At 36.4% G+C, this 20637-nt stretch overlaps 3 protein-coding genes across 3 annotated transcripts; 2 read left to right on the forward strand and 1 right to left on the reverse strand.

Annotated features, from left to right (window-relative positions):
• The first annotated feature begins 7767 nt into the window (after positions 1 to 7767).
• On the forward strand, positions 7768 to 13310 carry LOC135593777 (hydroxyproline O-galactosyltransferase GALT6-like). The gene is made up of 7 exons (XM_065084047.1): positions 7768 to 8890; positions 9348 to 9580; positions 9672 to 9959; positions 10045 to 10173; positions 10304 to 10477; positions 12143 to 12250; positions 12684 to 13310. Exons 1-7 carry the CDS (start codon positions 7996 to 7998, stop codon positions 12888 to 12890), a joined length of 2034 nt encoding a protein of 677 aa, XP_064940119.1. The 5' UTR covers positions 7768 to 7995; the 3' UTR covers positions 12891 to 13310.
• A 1551-nt stretch (positions 13311 to 14861) lies between these two features.
• Positions 14862 to 17785, reverse strand: LOC135593778 (vesicle-associated membrane protein 721). Its single transcript, XM_065084048.1, has 5 exons — positions 17467 to 17785; positions 15791 to 15932; positions 15580 to 15700; positions 15399 to 15461; positions 14862 to 15235 (listed from the first exon to the last, which is right to left on the reverse strand). Exons 1-5 carry the CDS (start codon positions 17654 to 17656, stop codon positions 15092 to 15094), a joined length of 660 nt encoding a protein of 219 aa, XP_064940120.1. The 5' UTR covers positions 17657 to 17785; the 3' UTR covers positions 14862 to 15091.
• Positions 17786 to 19252: 1467 nt separating this feature from the next.
• LOC103999019 (protein ASYMMETRIC LEAVES 2-like) lies at positions 19253 to 20135 on the forward strand. Its single transcript, XM_065084764.1, has 2 exons — positions 19253 to 19920; positions 19999 to 20135. The coding sequence occupies exons 1-2, from the start codon at positions 19253 to 19255 to the stop codon at positions 20105 to 20107; spliced, it is 777 nt and encodes a 258-aa protein (XP_064940836.1). The 3' UTR covers positions 20108 to 20135.
• Positions 20136 to 20637: the final 502 nt, after the last annotated feature.

The raw sequence follows: 20637 nt of genomic DNA on the forward strand, positions 1-20637 counted from the left end.
AAAAAAATTATATTAAGTTAGTGAAAAAAAAAAGTGAGAAAGTAGTGGACCCATGTCACTAGTTAACATGGGAGTGTGCCACCCATATTTACTATATTTTTAACATCTCTGATCTTTTTTGTTGTATGCTTATTTATCATATTTTTGTGTGAGTAAATAATTAGAAAAAAAATTAACAAATTAGAATCTTACTGTAATCTATCTTGGATTGAAAATGAGAAGAGGACTTGAATAAGGAGAAGTATTACTTTAGCAAGAGGATTTTAGATCAATTCTTCATCTTGGGATTAACTTGTTCTAATACAAGTATTCTTGCCCATCTTAGTAATTTTTATCTATGATTTCCTCTTGTTTATGAATAATTTGTAGAGTTTCTTCTTGTATGAATAACTTGATAATCTAAAATTTATAAGAATTCTAACTTATCTGTATTGTTTTAATTATAACATTTTATATAAAATTCAGATTTGGCCAAAACCTATTTATTTGAAAAGTAGATTCTTGGATTTTTCTTTTGTTATCTTAATTGATGATTTAGAATATGAATGCTAACCCAAATATTTATTTTAATTAATCTTTTCATTTCTATCAAATAGAGATAAAATGACTTAGTTTATCTGCATTGTTTCAATTATAGTATTATGTATAAAATTTAAATTTGAGTAAAACTACCTTTATCAGATACTAAACTCTTAAATATTTCTTTCAATATGTTATTCAACTGATTTTAAGTATAACTGACTATCTAAATATTTATTTCTTTTAATCTTTTGAATCTTACTATATAGAGATAATATATTTTGATCTTTCTGTACTAAATTGCATGTTACTTTCTATATATAACTTTAATTTATACAAATCTTATTTTATCTAAAAGTATACTCATATATCTTTTAAAAAAATATTTTACTTAAAAAATTAGAGCACAATTTCTTATCCAAATGTCTAGAACAATATACGTTATAGATTATGCTAGAACACATTTATTCTCAAACTCATCCCTTCTTGCTTTTATCTTGAACTTGTTCTCAACTAAAATTCTTTCTTTAAATGAGACATACATTGAACTTTAAACTCTTATATTTCTTATTTTAAATCTTATCACTTTTAATGAATTGTGTATATATTTATGGTGCTTGATATGACTTTATGTATGCTTATGTATATTTTTATTGTTTCACATGTACTACATATATATTCTAACTTTTTTTTATCAAAATATTAAAGCCTATGGTGCTCTTGCCAACTCTAAAGACTTCATCCGGACATATGTCACGGACGGGCATCGCGCACCCGCAACAACTCCATTCAACGAATCGTTCGTCGCTCTCATCTACATGTACAACTGCTTAATAGCATGTTTTGTCTTGGTTTTAAGTCCTTTTGCTTATAAAAATATAAGTTCGAACAAGTTACAGTGATACAGTGCAACCATTCACTAAACCAAGTAAAATAGCCCCAAAACAGCTCCGTTTTTATGTGCCACGGGCTATTTTCTGTAGTCCGTTACTGCACATGAAATGTCAGCCATCTCAGTACCCTGGAACTACCCAGGTGGCACCATGATGGATGGGGCTTCGGTATAGTGTTAGGCGTTGAACAACCTTTCGTAAGTTTGCATGTTACTTTAACGGGAACTTGTTGTGCCCGGCACCCGGTGAGCAGCTGTTTGTGGACTTGCAGTTATTCGTTCAACCCTCTAAAGTCCTTATTTTCCTCCTCTCCCTCTTTTCTCTTATGCATACAAGGTGCTCGCTGAATTGCTTATAAAGCTTTCCCTTTTCGTGAGACGTCGGGACTTGTCCATCGTTCATTCATCGAACTAATCAACATTTTCTTTTACAAGTCATTCGGGACCTACGAGAAGTTGCAAGTGGGTTAATCTTTGCGGACGCAAATCGCAAGGACAAAGTGCAACTTAGGCAATGCAAGCTAAGTTCACGTCTTTGCCGCAAAGGTGCCCCACGACTTATACAATTCTAGCCAAGTCCCTGACACATGGGTGGAGCTATTAGACGTGGGAGACTAATGTTAATATTCAGAATTGAATAAATCATGTTATAGTATGATTTCACTTTATGCTCTTTTGACATATTTTCTAAAGTATATGTTTATGTGTACTTATATGCTCTTTAGATATAAATAAAATATCAAATAAGATATTTGAGTTTATATTTTATATTTATTTCTTGATATGCTCCTATAATGCTCTTTATTCTATTACTATAAATGAATCATATCAAATATGATTTTACTCCGAAGCTAATAACTTGTATCTTGATATTACATAGTTTATATATTACTTTTTGCTTCTTTATTAAGTATACTTTTAATGAAATAATAATATATATACCTCTTCTATCTATACATTGCATCTGGATTGTTAGGTGTATTTATGGATATGCTAGTCACTTACTAAGTTTTATAGCTCACTTTGTTGTTATATAATTTTTTTAGATTAGCTTACTATTCATCCTAATATTAGATTTGGGCTGAACTAATGAAATATTAGAAGATTACGATAAGTATTTAATGATTTGACATAATATTATTATAAAAAATATATTTTACTTGTAATATTATTTTAAAAAATATGAATTGATATCCCTCATAAGGATTAAAGGAACTCTTTTGAAAGTTTAGAATATTAAGTATGGAGTTTTTGTTAAATCTTGAATTTTGATGATGAAATCAATTGATGAGTTTACGATCTAATGTGCTGTTTGAAAAAAATGATGCATGACTAACTTCGATTATGAAAATGTAAAACAATTAAAGAAGAAGAATCAGAAATCGGGCCGGAGTCAGAGATCGGGCATCGTGCCGGAAGTATCAAACGTTACGCTAAGATCGAACGTTGTGAGAGTTAACATGTCGATGGATCAAGCGATACGCCGAAGGTTCGAATGATGTGTCAAAGTTCGTTGGGAGTTTGGATGAATCAATGATATAACAAATAACTTAGATTCTTGTCTTATAATTATTTAGGTCTTAATTATCGTAGTTAGGTATTAAATTGAGTTAGATTTGGGTGTAACCCTACTAACTCAATTAGGGGCCTTTTGGGCCTAGGGTTGAGTTGGGCTTATTAGGAGGCCTGTTTAGTGACCCAAGGTTAAGTCAAGCGATGGCACCGCTTATGAGCTGGAAAAGTACGAAATGTACTTCTTCCGAAAGACCCGACAGTGTTATCGCTGGTATCAGACAGTGGTACCGCCAGTTGTAAGCTTGACAGGTAATGGTATTGCCTAGTAATGGCGGTGGTACCGATAATACATCGAAAACCCGATATGAAACCTTTTTTTACTTTATTTTTAAAGCTATTTGGGGTCTATAAATACCCTACTCTTTCCTGCTTAAGGAAACAAGAAAAGAGAATGAAAACTTATGTTTTAGAATGTGAAAACTCTATTAAAAAGTAGAGTTCTTCCTCCTTAAGCTTAGAGGTTGTTCTAAGGGAGGTTGTGAGGATTTTCTTATAAAAGAGGGTTGTAAAGGTTCTCTCAAGCCTGTCAAAAGGAGAAAAAGTTATAAGAGGATAGTTTGTCTTTACCCATTGAAAGAAAATCGTTAATGAATGCGCCTTGATGAAAGAGAAATCGAGAGTGGACATAGGTCGTGACGATCAAATCCCTATAAACTCAGTTTGCATTTCTGTTCTACTCTTTATTGCTATTGCTTTGTGATTTAATTGCTTATTACATTTACTATAAGTCAAGCACAATTTCGATATCGATTTCTATTGAACAAAGTTTTCAAACTGATATTTTATTGAAAGTACTAGTTCACCCTCACTTCTTAGTGTCGAAATGGTCCGAACAGTTTTATGTTAATATGAACTTGTGATAAATTATTAATTTTATAATTATAGTAATTTTTGCCTCTTTACATTTATAAGCGATGGTTAATGATTTTTGAGTTGACCTTTCAGTTTTATAGAGTTATCGATTAGTGTATTGAATGATTATAAATTATACATGTGTTATAGATGTTAATGAAAACTTAATGCTTTTGGGTGTTGAGAATTTTTTTGATTTAAAATAGGTTCACACCTTTTAATATTATTTTGAGAGTATGATAAATATAATATATCATATACATAATGCAAATTCTTCCTTTGTTCAACGCAAATTCCAATCACAATTGACTCAAATGGTACATCAGAAGTTATATCAAATGTTGGTATATTAGCTTATTATTTGGCAGCCTCTGAATTGCCAATTAAAATAATTAATCCATGGTGGCACAGCTCCAATCAGCTGCAGAACAAAGCCTAGATTTAAGACTTGGCATAACTTATCACCTTTCTATGTCTCACCTGCTTATCATCTAATCCAAGTCTGTCACCAGCTGGGAAATTGATAGTGCAAAGTGAGCTTTTGAATATGAATGTGTCAGTGAATGTCAATGCTTAAAGTAAAGCAGAGTTCTGATGCCAACTTCTTTCTTGTGTGTGTGATTCATGTGGTCACCAGCATCAGCCAAAAGGAGAGGGAGGGGAAGAAGATTATAGATTTGAGACCTTCCCCTTTTCTTTTGAGAGAGAAACCATACTAGGTCTAGCATCAATCAGTGTCAGCACTTTTGTCCATGATTCTGAGGTCAAGACATGGATGTGGGTGGCCCTGAATTCTACTTGTTTGTTTGTGTTTGTCAGATTTAATTTGTTGGTTTGCACAATGATGACCATCTTCTTTTCCTAAAAGCTTCAATGCAAGAATAGTTAGAAGTCAAACTTAGAAATACAATACAGTTCATCTGCTCTTGACATGTATACATATGAAGTTACAGTGTCATTTGATTTTGGGTTATTGATCTCCTTCAAACAAATTTGAGAGTAATATTTTATCTTATTCTTCAATCCCCAGTGAGTAAGATGAGTTTACTATCATTAATTTAAATTTGAACATCTTGCAGTAGTCTAGTTCAAATTTATTAGATTAATACTTTAATTATCTTGTTGAGTCGAGTCGTTAGAATTGATATTAGAATTGACATAATATTAAATATGATAAGAGATGTAAATAGAAAATGACACTTCTCACGATTAGATTAAAGACAATATGAATCATCATTTAACCGAAACTTATATACATCATACTAAAATATGGTTATGGGCTATGTTGGTTTTTGGATGAAGATCAATAATTCTAAAGAAATTTATAAGGGTTTGAGCTCAATAAGTTAATGAGGTCAATCATTCTATCGAATCATATACATATTAATCATTTGATCATTAATATTTGCTTGTTAATCTTTAAAATTCTAAACATAGTTTGCGCTAATTATTCATGCTTAACAATGATAAACATCTCAAAAATATTTCAAATTATGATAATATTTTTAATAATATAAAATTCATTAAAAACATATAAAATAGACGACTACAAGATTAAAAATCTCGAAAATATATACATACAATCAATGTATTTGGAGTATAAAGCTCAACGGTACAAAGACAAAAATTCAGTCTCTCTCTCTCTCTCTCTCTCTCTCTATATATATATATATATATATATAAGGTTTTTAATTTAACATAAGAAGAAGATTTAACATATACTTTGAAGATCATTAATCTGCAGAAGATACTTTTTGATGCATAAACTTAGGTTGTAGCATGGATGCAAACTATTTCAACATTCTATTAATATCCATTATAGCCATCATAGCTAATCTTTTGCACAAATCCAATTTATTCTTTTTAAAGTGCTTCTATGATGGAAAAGCTCAACATGAGTTTGAGTCCATGATGTTGACATCAATCTCTTCAAAGAAGAATCACTAATCACCATTTTATGTTTCCTCCAACCTTTGGAATTTGAACTGAGAAGCCAAGCTAAGCTCCACAGCTTTTGAAGGCAAGGTTTCAGTGGCTGAAGAGTAAACCTCCCAACACCTACAAGGCTACATATTATATGCCAAGTATATATGTACAGTATCAGGAAAGATCATCTGACAGCCAATTAAACAATACAGTATGAATACCTTTAACAATATTATATGAAGACCTGAAAGGCTGTCTCCTGACAGCCTTCCAACACTTCAACAAATAGCCCCCATAAGCTCACCACATCATTGTGTCATATGCAGCCTTTCAGATACAAGATAGAGAGAGTTGAAGAGAGGAGGAAACCAGATAAAAGCTGAGACAGAGACAGTGGAGTGCATGTGAGCAATGCTTTGACAGCATCACTATACTTTAGGAGTACAGATACTAGAGGGTGTGAGATGGAATGTAAGAACATTTCACATATTCTGCATCTTAATTGCCTAATCAATGAAGCAAACAAATGATTAAGGATCATAAACAATAATAAGAGCTCAATAATCAATCACTGATTGGGTAGCTAAGGAGGAACTAAATAATGATAAGTTTGGTATCATCTACAAATTAATTCTTAATCCAAGAATATGTAATACACTTAGTCCATACTTCATCTCACTTCCTAGCTAGTGAAAGTGAGAGGCTCAAGAATTACATAACATCTGAAGTGACATGAACCTTATCATGTTAATGTCAGCCTCTAAGTAGTGAGAGAACAGTGACAAGTAGTGATGTTTTGTGATCTAGCATGTTCCAAGGAAATTAAAGGATTAGAATAGATTAGGTCTTGCAGAACAAGTCAATCACCACCACAAAAGACACATCTTCTAACATTGGGAGTCAATATGTGTGCAGAGGGTACCTCTTGCAACAAATAGGTCAACCTGGAGAAGAATTTGGGATCAGTATCAAATGTTATTAGTGTGTAATGCCAATCAATTCTTTTTTCTTTTCACAACATAATGACTTTTTCTATAAAAAAATTGAACTATCGAAAAAAGATATATATAAAAAAATTAAACTATCGAAAATGGGATATATCTCGAATACGTTAAACATGTCATCACCATAATTCCTTCTTAATATTAAAATCCTCTACATATTTCTGTTCTAAAAATAATCAAGATCAATAGTTAATTTATATTATAAAATAAAAAAATTATAAAACGTTGCTAGTATAGGATTAGCAAGTATGTTAATAAAAAAATTAAAAGTTTATTAAAACAATTCTTAATAAATTAAGATTTACTTATTTTATAAATAGTCTACCAGAAAGTTTTTCAATATGCCTAGGAGGATCAAAAGAAGAATTCTTACATTTATTTTTCATATAATAAATATATAATTTTTTAACTTTTCTAAACATGAGTTTTCTAGTTTGTTCTTTAATTGTTGATCTTAGAGACTTCTCTCTTTTCAGAGTTGACAATTAAATTAACTATAGTGACAAATACTTAATAATCTTTGCAAATGTGAACCACCCATATTATCATAATAATAATGGTTTTGGTTTCTTTTTGTGTTCAAATAATAAGATGTGTTAGAGACTTTTTTCTTTTTTTCCTGTGTTTTGATCGATTGCAAGATGTTAAAATTTTGCATGTATTTAGAAAGAAAAATAGATGTGAGCAAGCTATATATATATATATATATATATATATATATATATATATATATATATATATATATATATATATATATATATATTTGTGCAGGGAGATCTAATTGGATCCCTAATTTGGATTGGATTTTGTGTTCGAAAGGTTGGATTATATTAAAATTTTAGAGCAATATATTTATTTTTTTAATATATATATATATATATATATATATATATATATAATTATAACAATAATAAGGACAGCAACAAAATAATAATAAAGAAAACAACAGAAGGAAGTGAGGAAGGTGGAATAATTAAAGGCGAGAAATAAAAACTCCCATCGACCGACCGAGCGACCTCTCAAACGGCCTACTTTACGCCTTTCCCTTTCCACCGCCCCCCCCACCTCACGATCTCTTCCTCCTCGTCCTCCTCCTCCGTCGTCGGCTTCTGTCGTCCCACCAATCGTTGCACGCATCAATCGAGGAGCAAGTCCGAGACGTGAGGGTTTCTCCGTGCCCTCCATTCCTGACCCAGGTTTGGGCGGGGGGTGGTGAGGGGGGCGACGATGAGGCGACCGGCGAAGCTGGAGGCGGCGCTGTCTCTTGGAAGGAAGCGAACCATGCAGGGCCTCCTGGCCGCTGCCATTCTCTACGTGGCGCTCGTCTTCCTCTTCGAGTTCCCCGTCCTCTTCGGCCGGATCCCCTCCCCATCCTCCTCCTCCTCCTCCATCTACGCCGCCGCCGGGCTCCTTGGTGGCGACGGCCTCGGCCTCTCCCTCCACCTTGGCGCCGAGGATCGGCATGCCCCCCTCCGCCCCTCCCGGCGCACCCACCTCCTCCGCGGCTCCGCCCTCGGCCCCACCGGCTTCCGCGTCCCGTCTGACCGCCGGCGGTCGATGACCGTCTCGGGGCTCGATTTCCGGATCGTCAATGCCACCGCCGCCGGCCGCGGGCCGTTCTCCGGTCTCGACAAGGTCGCGAGGGACGCGTGGGAGGTGGGGCGGAATCTTTTGGAGCAGCTAAAGGCGGCGCCTTTTGCGGCCCCCGCGGTGGCCACGAAGGACGAGAACAGGACGGAGGACGGCTGTCCGCACTCGATCATACTTTCCGGGGAGAAGTTCCTTGAGCGGGGGAGGGTAATGGTGATACCCTGTGGGCTGACGTTGGGATCACACATCACCCTGGTTGCGAAGTCGTACCAGGCCCACCCAGAGTACGACCCCAAGATCGCGACCTTGAGCGACGGGGAGAAGGAGATCATGGTGTCTCAGTTTATGATGGAGCTGCAGGGGCTCAAGACGGTGGATGGGGAAGATCCGCCCAGGATCCTCCATTTCAACCCCAGGTTAAAGGGGGATTGGAGCGGGAGGCCTGTGATCGAGCAGAACACGTGCTACCGCATGCAGTGGGGATCGGCCCAACGGTGTGAAGGTTGGAAGTCCATGGCCAATGAGGAAACCGGTGGGTTACCAAAGCTTCCACTTTAAGCTATTCCCCGTGATGAGTCATGAGTATATTTGAAAGAAATACTTAATCCGGAAAAAGTCATCAGATTGTTGTGAAATGCTAATTTCTGATGGATTCTGCTTTCCTCAAGAGCATGCTAAACATCTGAAATTCCACTTTTTTATATGGAAAAATTATTATTCTGATTTCTTTTTCTTTTTCTGTTGCTGTAAGTTTTGAATATTGTGGAATATTGGAGGCTCACTAGATGTACAAGTCTGTGACTTTGAAATTTCTGAGGAATTATTCTTCTAGAATTTGATACCGATAATAGTTATTCGGAGAAAAAGAAGTCCTTTTACCACGAGAGTGTTGATTTCCATTCTGAGTACCTTCTGTATGTTTTACCAAAGTGTTTTGCTTTAAGAAGTGATCGTTGATTAATGAGCTTGCTTTCTGACTGCTATTTCAGTCGATGGGCTTCCGAAGTGTGAAAAGTGGATCCGTGATGATGACAACCAGATGGAGGAGTCAAAGATGGCATGGTGGTTGAACCGCTTGATTGGTCGGACGAAGAAGATTTCTGTTAATTGGCCATATCCATTTGCAGAAGACAAGTTGTTTGTCCTCACTCTAAGTGCTGGATTGGAAGGTTATCATGTCAATGTTGATGGGAGACATGTGACCTCTTTTCCTTACCGCACTGTAAGTTCCAGTTGCAAAAGCCCCACAGCTGATGTGATCTGGATTCAACATTGTGCTGGAGATGTAACTCTATGGTTTATCTCCCATGTAGGGTTTTGTTCTTGAGGATGCAACAGGCCTGTGGGTGAATGGGGATCTTCATGTCCAATCCATTTTTGCCGGTTCATTGCCTACATCTCATCCTAGCTTTGCTCCACAGAAGAATCTAGAAATGTTAGCAGAATGGCAGGCACTGCCACTTCCTGATGGACCAGTTGAACTCTTCATTGGCATCCTTTCTGCAGGCAACCATTTTGCGGAACGTATGGCCGTCAGGAAGGCATGGATGCGTACAGTTAGAAAATCATCCAATATGGTTGCTCGGTTTTTTGTTGCTCTGGTAAATAATTTTCAAGCTTTGTGCCCTACATTTTTCATTTTTTCTTCTAAAGATATGCTAACTAATGGATTTTTTGTTCAAATAGCATGGAAGAAAGGAAGTGAATGTTGAGTTGAAGAAAGAGGCAGAGTTCTTTGGTGATATTGTCATAGTGCCTTTTCTGGACAGCTATGATCTTGTTGTTCTCAAGACTGTTGCCATATGCGAATATGGGGTTTGTATTGACTACAATGTGTTTTTCCCTGAATCTTAGTTGCTTGTTCTGCTTTTTCTGGTCCTAGTGATTGATTATTTCTAATCCCGAAGGTTTCTTTGGTGCTCTCTTTTCTTTCTTGCTCTGACAGGTTCATACTGTTTCTGCTCGCTATATAATGAAATGCGATGATGATACCTTCGTTAGAGTTGATTCTGTATTGAATGAAGTGAAGAAAGTCTCCAGTGATAAAAGCCTATATGTGGGTAACATGAATTACTACCACAAGCCATTGCGAGAAGGGAAATGGGCAGTTACATATGAGGTAACAAATATAAGTTTTCCTTGTAGCTAAACACACCTATGGTGTGTACAATCTCCTTATCATATGCAAGGTGCTGCATTACTGACAAAACTTGAGTACATTGGAATCCCGTTTTAATTCTGTATACAACATATTAACGTCATACTTTTACACACTTTGCAAGGGTAGAAATTTTGGCAATTGAATCTTGCTTCCTGAAGGTGGAATAAGTCCACTTGTCTTATCTGCAATGCTTGATTGATGACAGGAACCATAATCTTTCATGGTTGCTGCCACCCTGCTCTGCTTACAAGATGTGTTTGTAGATTAGATTTTTGTGTCAAATGCCTCCATGAACAAAAAACCTGCTTTTTTGAACTATAAATTATTATGCCTTTTTTTTCTTCACAAAACTAGATGTATTTTGTCATCAATTAGAAAGAGAAAAGAAGTCAGAACTTTGATTGACTTTCTCATGATAAAAGACATGATTATTTTGAAATCAGAAACATATGATTTCGTGCACCAAGAAATGTGTAATGGAAATCATATCCCTGCATGAATATATTCTTTATTATCACAAACAAAATGAAGCAATGCAAAAGCTGCAATTAGATCTACTAGAAGCACGCGAAGGTGTATATGGCAGAAATCAGCACCACCAATTTAAGGTTAAAGATTGTCAAGGAAAACTTTCTGTTCATGCTTCTTGTGTTATGACTTGAACCAAAAGATTGTGCTGTAGTTGATTGATATATTTAATTCAAATAAAAGATGTTAAGCGATATTTAATGGTTGCGAGAGACTTTCAGTGCATGACATGTATTAATGTGCGGTTCTCATAGTTTGAGCTCTGACCTGATATATGCATCTAAGGTTATATACTGTCAGGCCAATTTATACACTATGATGTGATAATGTAGCCTTTCACAAGTTACTCCCTTATTCTTTCCATTGACTATCATTTTGATAATTTTTTTCAGTTTTTTGACTGATCGTAATATTTATATGCTCATAATCAGTGTTCCAAGAAGTTACTTTTAGAAGTTTTTTCCTTATGAACAGTTATTACAAAGTGCACCAGGTGCTACTCTATATGAACTAGTCTCAAATGGGGATTTAAAACCATTGCCTACAGAAGCTTCCTGGATGAACAACCATCCAGCTAGCTGGATGTTGGCTTCTAAGTAGGTTTTGTTGCTGTCTGCATATGCAGTCATGCCCTTCATTTTGTTGTTGCTGCTTATGCTAATTGTGGTCACATGCACCAATATGGCCTCTTATGCACGAAAAAGCAGACGTGTATTCCTATGCAACCTCATCTGGCTGCATTAGCGAGAAAATAAGGTTGCATATGTGCTGTATGTTTCCTCATCCTTACTAACATTCTACAGTTGCATCGTTTTAAAATTATACAATACATCTTTTCTTATATCTTCTGTCTCGTCATCAAGTTTTGCTCTAGTATGCATCTTTCTCTTGCAATCATGTACCATCTCGTGGTCTCATCATCTGACGCAGATCTATGCATAATTAGTCTTCTTGGGTATGCGGCACACTTCGCATCACAATAAAGTTATGCTTTCTTACTAAGAACTAAAATGTTCATGATTACCTAATGTAATATCATCTGGTGAGATAAGGTAATGCATTTATCGTGCTGAGTAATTCTGACTCGTGTTACAGGAATGGCCTGAAGAGGATTATCCAGCATATGCAAATGGCCCTGGTTATGTTGTATCATCTGACATAGCACACTTCATCATTTCTGAATTTGAGAAACATAAATTAAGGGTAAGTGTGTTTATTTTTCTTTTTCACAAGGATAACAATTATAGTTTAGATTAGTATTACGAGTAGTAACATTATTGGGTCAAGATGACCTGGGAATTAGTTGCAACCATATTTCTGTACCTGTTTCTTCAGTGAAGCATGACTTTTCACACACCATTTTTAATGAAAATAAACAAAATCATGATTTTGGCTACATGCTTTCTAGTTAGTTTACCAGAATGGATCTCTGTCTTGCTGCTTCTTTTTGTCGATAAGGTTTATTCTTTTTGTTCATGTATGAAGAGAAACCATCGCAATTGGCATGTCCTTCTCAATCGCATGCTTTTGTTGTCGTATCATGAACAAAAACTTTTCTGGCCCCCGTATAACATATGAAGATTCTTTTTGTCAAATGATTGTACGTTAAGATGTGAGGTTTTTCAAATTGATGCAGTTGTTTAAAATGGAAGACGTGAGCATGGGTATGTGGGTTGAGCAGTTCAATAACTCCAGAGCAGTTGAATACATACATAGTGTCAAGTTCTGTCAGTTTGGATGCATAGACGATTACTACACCGCACATTACCAGTCCCCGAGGCAAATGACATGCTTGTGGGACAAGCTGCAAGCAGGGAAGCCTCGGTGCTGTAACATGAGATGACGTCAACATGATTGAACAAGTCAAAATTTTAGCAGCTATACGGCTGCATTCATCGCGCAGGCTGGGTTGATAGTGCTTACAAATTCGTTTCCTGCCTTTCTTTTCACATCGGCTGAGAAAGACTAGTGGCCATGGAAGAGCTACTCTGCTGCCTCTAGATATAACTACAAGGATCAAAACGATGCAGATCCTGTTACTCCACGATCCCTCTGATGGAGGTTGCAGCGGTTTTAAAAACTCATAATGTTCAGATCTTATGGCTGCTTCTTGTCTCAGATTTTGTAATTTAATCTCGGTTAAATCGGATGAAATGCCATGGCAAAGAATCACCCCTTGTTTCTGTGCAGAATCAGACCTTGTTTCTGTGCTTATTGTCTATACTTGAGAAGAGCATATATAACCACTGAGTTCATGGTTGAACTTGCGACTTTTTTGTTGTGATTTGCTCTTGTGAATTTACCATCACCTTCTTGATATTTGGGAGTATCAGAGCCATGGAAATATCGAGTTATATTTGCTTTTGCCACAGGCAGTAAATTCACTACCTGCAAATTTAAGATGAATCATTAGATAAGAAACCTCCATTGTTCACCAAAGCTTCATTCTTTTCATGTTCTTTAGCAGTGTGTCAGCTGTCCATGATCTTGGAACCAGCTTTGCAAATTGTTACAGCTTTCCAGTCGTTGTAATATAAATCTAAGATGTTTGCCAGCTGAGACGTGGTTCTCGTTATTGGATTTTGCAATTGGCAGAAACTGGTCAATCTTCTAAAGAGTAGTATGTTGCTTTTGGGTTGTGCATTCTGTGCCCAATTCTTCTACCTTAAAAACTTCAAACTCAATCAATGGAGTTTCCACTTGATGAAAGAAACTTTCCTATTGAGACTTGAAAGTCTAATCAATGGAGTTTCCACATGGATTGGACCAGTGTACTTTCAAGAGAACTTTATGAACTGCTGTTCTGTTTCCAACACGTTGATGTGGGTGATGCTGTTCGAAAGTGCATAAGTTGTTCGTAGGTCTTCAATCAAATAGGACTCTTTTTTTTCTTCTTTAAATTCTTGTATATTTCTTTCAAATTTGTTGTTATCAAAATAGAGGAGGAATCCTTTATTGGATTGAATTCTCCCTCTCACATATTCCTTCAAATTTCTTTGCCCTTTAACACTGTATGAGACTCAGATCCTGCTATACAATGAATACATTTGATGAATCCCATATGAGATGGCATAATTATATTGATTGTAGAGAAGAGAATGAATTGCTAATCTGATAGAAATATTTGGGACCAATTCTAAAAAAAAAGTGCCTCTGATTTCCCCAAAAGTATCTCTTTTAATCTAATACTTCGAATATTCTCATCTCCCCAAAAGAACATTGTAACACAGTATAAAAACTATAGACATAATATTTTAATGAAATTTGTATATGTACTGCATTATAGTGTTTTTCTGATATTGTTGAAAACACTATAATGCAATGTAAAAAAAATCATAAATATAATATTTTTACAAAATTTATATGTGTACTGCATTACATTTTTTTGATATTGTTAAAAACATTGTGACACAATATAAAAACTATAAACATATTTTTTTACAAAATTTATACATGTATTGTATTATAGTTTTCCTAATATTATTGAAACCAAATCATCATAACATATAAAAATATTTTAATTAAAAAATAAAGGAAAAAAATAGATCAATAACAAATTAGACGAAATAAAGACATTCTTAAAAAATATCTGAGAATGAGGACACTTTCTATAAAAAAAAAATCCAAAAATAGAAGCTTCTAAGAATTCATCCAAATATTTGTTTTATGATTTATACAAATCATGCAATAAAATCCAACAATGCTAAAAACGAAATTGTATAGATTTGCCAAGTCGCTAAAGTGAATCCAAAGCAGCAAGACTTATAAAGCATTAAGTTCTTGCAGAACAACATTGTACTCTGATAGCCACAAATGACAACAACACATCTGCCAATTCATTATTTAGCAACAAAGAACTGCGTTCAGACTATACATGCATTACACAAAACCTGCTAAGCGAAACCCAAAATACTGATTTGCAACTTGGAATGCTAAACCACAAATCACCAATGTTTATGGAAGTAGCAAACTATATACCACTACATATAGCACCAGTGCTGCTGGGGAAGGGGTAATTGTGACAGCCCCCCTTATCCATCAATATTAGCATTTGAAGCCATGGCACACAGACAAAACGATAATAAGTACTAGTGCAATAATGATTCCCAAGACGATTAGCTTAACCTTCATGTTCTGAAGCCACATCTTCCTCCTCATCTGTGTTCCATGCTGTCTGAAATCTTGTGCCTGTGATACCACACATCGGAAATCCATGAGAACTGAATCCCCGGCAGAGGAAGCTAACAGATAGTACATGAAGATGCATGAAAAGCATAGCTCTCCACTGTACTAATACAGCAAGTTTACTATGACTTTGAGAAGGCAGTGTGTATAGATATGACTTGTATACCTGTGAGCGAAGGTTTTCTGTCTTGTCGACAAGCAACTCAATTTTCTCCCCGCGATCAAGAACCTAGCAAATCAAGAAAGATCGATCAAGGAAACAGCATCAAGAACATCCATCAGCTGTGAAAAAAAACGAGATCTCTATCATTAAATTTATTTATATATAGATGGAAATGGCTAAGCACCTTCTCAATGTTCTCCATCATAACTCCTTTGACTTCAGAAACCTGAGCTTTCACCTTGGCAAGCTTGCTTATCTCTTCAGGGTGGTCAACACAGTACTGCATGTGCTCTTTAAGCTTGGACCTGATATGTTAGTAAAAGCTTCCCTGTTATGTTTGCTTATAGAAGATTATACGGATTGATTGAACAATTGAGTCATCATAAAAAGAGTACCCGAACTCGCGGGTGAGGCTGTTGGCTGCAGCAGTTGCAGCTTTTCCTCCTCCATATCTTTTGTTAAAATCCTCCTTCACCCTCTCTAGAAAGGCAATGGGAATTTGCCTGCCAACTGACTCGACAGCAACAACACAATACGCTGGAAAAATTGACTTTCGTTAAGCTCCAGGATAGAACTTTTAAGATTCTAAAGTATTAGGTGTGGAAAAAGATAAAAGTACCCATAAACAGAAACCTACATGGTCTAGTTTTATAATCTAACATTATATTTACCAGGAAAATAATCATAATGCCTGTAACAGAATGCGCATGGGGCAAACAAATAGGAGTTTACCCTAGATTTTAAACCTCAAATCATCAATTCCCACAAAGGTGTCCAGTGTCCATGCCTCCATAACAATAAATCCAATAATATTAACAATAAACCATACCTGGATATGCTATTATTTCTCACACAACATATTGGTCCTTGTTTCCAGAACCTCCACGAACAGGAAATATACACCAACCCTCCACAATCCCAGTAGTATAGAACATAACGTCTAACAAACAATATGCAACTGTTTCTAACGGCCAAAACAGCATCATTCTTGAATGCCTAACCTATATCCGATGAATCTGATAAGGATGGAATAAAAAGATATGAGAGTCCACCAAAGAAACTATTATAATTTATCTAAAGAATGTAACAGGTGATAGAGGATAAATTTGTGAATCATCAAAACTTAAGTTGGCAAAGAATATCTCAGCCTGATGTTAACAGTACCGGAGGGCTCACTATTACTGGCAAGAGTAACACAGAAGCGCAAAGGTCATTTTGACTTGCAACTAGGAAAAGGAGAAAATTTCCACCTTCAATGGCAGATGAGAATATTTATGCATGGTTCAAACATGGGCAAATGCAAACATCAATACAACCTTTATATCATGCTTACTAAATAAACATACAGGCTGTCCATTTAATATTATTATTACTCAATTAACACATCATAACGAGAAACATGAAAATTATACATAACTAGAGGTCAAGAATAAGTTTTTGAAGCAGAATGATACCAAATTAGATGCTTCAACATGGTATAAAGAGCTATAAGAAACACATTTCTACTTTCAGATAAGCATGAGGAATGCAATCGAGTCCATCTTCTCTTAATCGTCCAAATTTCTACTGAATTTTCTAACTCTCCACTGATTTCCTCTTCACTGATGCTTCTGAGTACTTAGGAATCTCAACAAAGGAAGAAAAAGAAAGACAAATGACTATCACATGTTGAACTGAACTTATCGATGCCGATAGAACATGTAGCAAAAGAACATCCTAACTCAAGCCAACATATCAGATCTGTAGAGGAACAATCATCTCCCACTCTATTCGCTCTTTCCACTCAAAGCTATCACCCCATATCGATCGCAACCAGAACTTACAAGAAACCCATCCTTCAAACGAGAACAATCCACCTAACTGCTCCAGGAACATCACGATCCATCAACAAAATCAACCGAGAATCAAACCCTAGCCTAACGAAAGACCCCAGATTCGCCCTCAAATCAATCAGAACAACAACCGTCCAGAACAAACCCATCAATCGAACGCGAAAAACGAACACGACGTCAACAAATCTAATCCAGCACGAAACCCCTCAATACTCCTGATCTGGAAGCAGAGCACTCACTGTAACCGTCCTCGACGAGGTAATTGAAGGTGTGGCCGTCGCAGTTGTAGGTGAACTTGTTGTTGCTAGCGGGGAGCTTCTGCAGGCACTGAGCAGCGATGCTGTTGAAGTTACCCGAGAACTCCGTGAACTCCGCCAGAACCACCGTTCCCCGCGCGACGAAGCTGTAGATCAACGACTGCTGTCCCATCTCCACGACCCCTAAAGAAACCCTAACCCCAGATCGGTCGAATCAAGACGAGGAGGAAGTGGAGGAGACCGCGATCTCCACCAAGGTAGAAGAGGCGAAAAGTGCCTCCTCTTCCTTGTCGTTTCTTGAAAGGGGGGAAATGGTGTGCATGACGACTTTATCCATCTAATCATGGAGTAGTCCACTATTTTTGGTCTTTTGAGGGTAAAAATAAAAAGCTGCCAAATATGCTCTTTCTTTATAAAGCCCTTATTATTTTTACATATTTCATAAAAAGCCATCTTAGATAGATTTGTTTCCCCTAAGTATATAACCTAAAGCAATTTTTAGATTTTAAAGAGTGTGTGTAATTGAAAAGATAATAGCTCTTTAATCTCCTACTAAATTTTATTAATATTTTTAAATTATTCTTATTATTTGTCTTCTTATTTTTCTTTTCTATCTCTTCTTCCACGATTATGTACTATCACTATGATATATAGTGTCATTGATGATGACGGGTGACGATGTTGATAGAAAATAAGATAAAATAAGAGATAAGAGAATTTTTTTTAATAATAAAATAATAAAAATATTATAAATAGTAAGCTTTGTCTCTTTTATTTTTATTTTTTTATTATGTAATTCCTTAATCCAAGCCTACTTATTTACTTGTTTAATTATCTTCGTTTTTCATCGTATTTTATTAAATGTCATTATATTATAATTTTTTTATAATTAGTTATCTTTATTATCTCGTTGTATATTCTTTCAAAAGTTATATTGGGATCTTTATACTTATGAAAATAAAATATTTAATCTTATTTTTTTAATATTTTTTTTTAAAAAAATATTTTTAATTCTATAAAATTATCTTTTTAATCTTATATAGGAATGTCAAAATATAAGGATATTAATATAACTTTTAAAAATATAGATATAGAGATATAAATGTAACTAATTACAAGGATAATCTATAATTAGCTTGTATTTTGACAATTTTGAATTATAGATTGGAAACCTATTCTACATAGTTTTATATCTACATAAATGTTTATAATGTTGAAGTGTACATAAGAACTTGATCGAAAATTACTATTAAATTTGCTTCTAATAAATAAGCACATGAAAATGCTACATAAAGCATAACCAAAATGAAGCTGAGATATTACAAAAAAAAAGAAAAGAAAAGAGAAAATTGTTGTCTTCAGTGATTAACAACATCAAATTGTACATGAAAAAGAAAAAAATGAACAATAAACTCATTAAAAATGGACAAAAATAAAATGTAACGTTAAATCACCATCAAAAGGGGAAAAAAAGGGAAAAGAAAAAGAAAAAAACAGTAAATTTTGGATAAAAAAAAGTCAATAGAAAACAACATTGATGATTCCCCTGCGACTTCGTCCACCTTCAAATCTCTCACGCGCTCCGTCCCTGTACACGTGCGTCCATCACCGGCGCCATATCCGCAACCACCCCATCTCTCTCTTTCTCTTCGTGCATGCGTCTTCCAACGTTCTCCTCCTACGACTCTCCCCATTCAAACACTACCACCTGCGGCGGCGGCGGCAGCGGCAGCAGCGGCAGCAGCAGCAGGAGGAGGAAGAGGAGGAGATGACGGTGAAGGGCGGCACGAACAATGCTTGCGCCGCTTGCAAGTACCAGCGCCGCCGATGCCCCGCCGACTGCCCGCTGGCCGCCTACTTCCCCGCCGACCAGCCCAAACAGTTCCAGAACTGCCACCGCCTCTTCGGCGTCAGCAACATCCTCAAGATCATCAACAGGCTCGACCCGCCGCAAAAGGCCGAGGCCATGAAGTCCATCATCTACGAGGCCAACATCCGCGACCGCGACCCCGTCCACGGCTGCCTCGGCGTCATCTGCACCCTCCACCTGCAGATCCAGCACCTGCAGCTGGAGCTCGACACCGCCACCGCTCAGCTCGCGCTCTACCGCCATCACCACCACCAGTCCCTCCAGCTCGCGTCCCCCTTGTCGTCGGGCTCTTCCCCCATCACCGGCACCGCTGCCAACTGCCTACTCTTCGACAACGGCATCTCCATCGTCGAGAGCTGCAGCCGCGCTGACAACAGCGATATCAATACCGTCGGGCCCTTCTGGGCTCATAATTCACATGCTAACAATGACAGCACCGGCAACTCGATCGTCGCAGTCACAGCTGCAGGATTACATGCTCCGTTTGCAGGTGTAATCGAGCACGACTACGATGATATTGCGCCTTACTTCGATACCATTGACGAGGACGGAGCTTACGAATCAAGGTCGATCGAACACAACTGATTCATTGCCTCGATCGATATCATATGATTGGTTTTCTTACTGATGATTCTATTGATCAGCTCGGAGTCTTCGTTGAAGGACACGATGCAGTCGACGATGGAGCATGTCTCGCAAAACGAGCTGAAGAGCGCAGCTGCTTGCTTCACTCTCACCAATGCTGTCAATTAGGTGATCTCGTCTCATCAGTCAAATAATATGCAGCGAAATTTGATTCTTACTAAGGTAGATTTCATGAAGCAGAGTTCAAATTTCTGATGAATAACAGGAGCTAGCTACAATGCGTAGCTCGATTGATGAGACTACCATTTCTTTTGTTAGGACATTGTATAGTTCGTGATAATAATTAAACAATTTGGCTACAGTTAATTCACATCTGTTATGCACTATACATCAACTCGAGGAAATATTTGAGCATCCGTTAATACATCTCATCGTGGGTTTGTAGACTACTCATTGCTGAAAGATAATAAACAAGATTTCCTTTGTGAAATACATGTGATATCTGGACATCAAATGTAAGATATTCATAATAATATTCAAAATCTTTTATGGAAAGAAGACTGTATACTTATGATATCAATCATCATCGGACCCGAACAGCTGCTAGCTGTAGAAAATGAAGAAGCATTTGAAATAGAAACATCATGATGTGATGATAATTATGTTCATTAAAGGTTTATATCTTGATCAAAATTGGA

This window comes from Musa acuminata, chromosome BXJ1-9 (assembly GCF_036884655.1).
Source record: "Musa acuminata AAA Group cultivar baxijiao chromosome BXJ1-9, Cavendish_Baxijiao_AAA, whole genome shotgun sequence".
Lineage (NCBI taxonomy): Eukaryota > Viridiplantae > Streptophyta > Magnoliopsida > Zingiberales > Musaceae > Musa > Musa acuminata.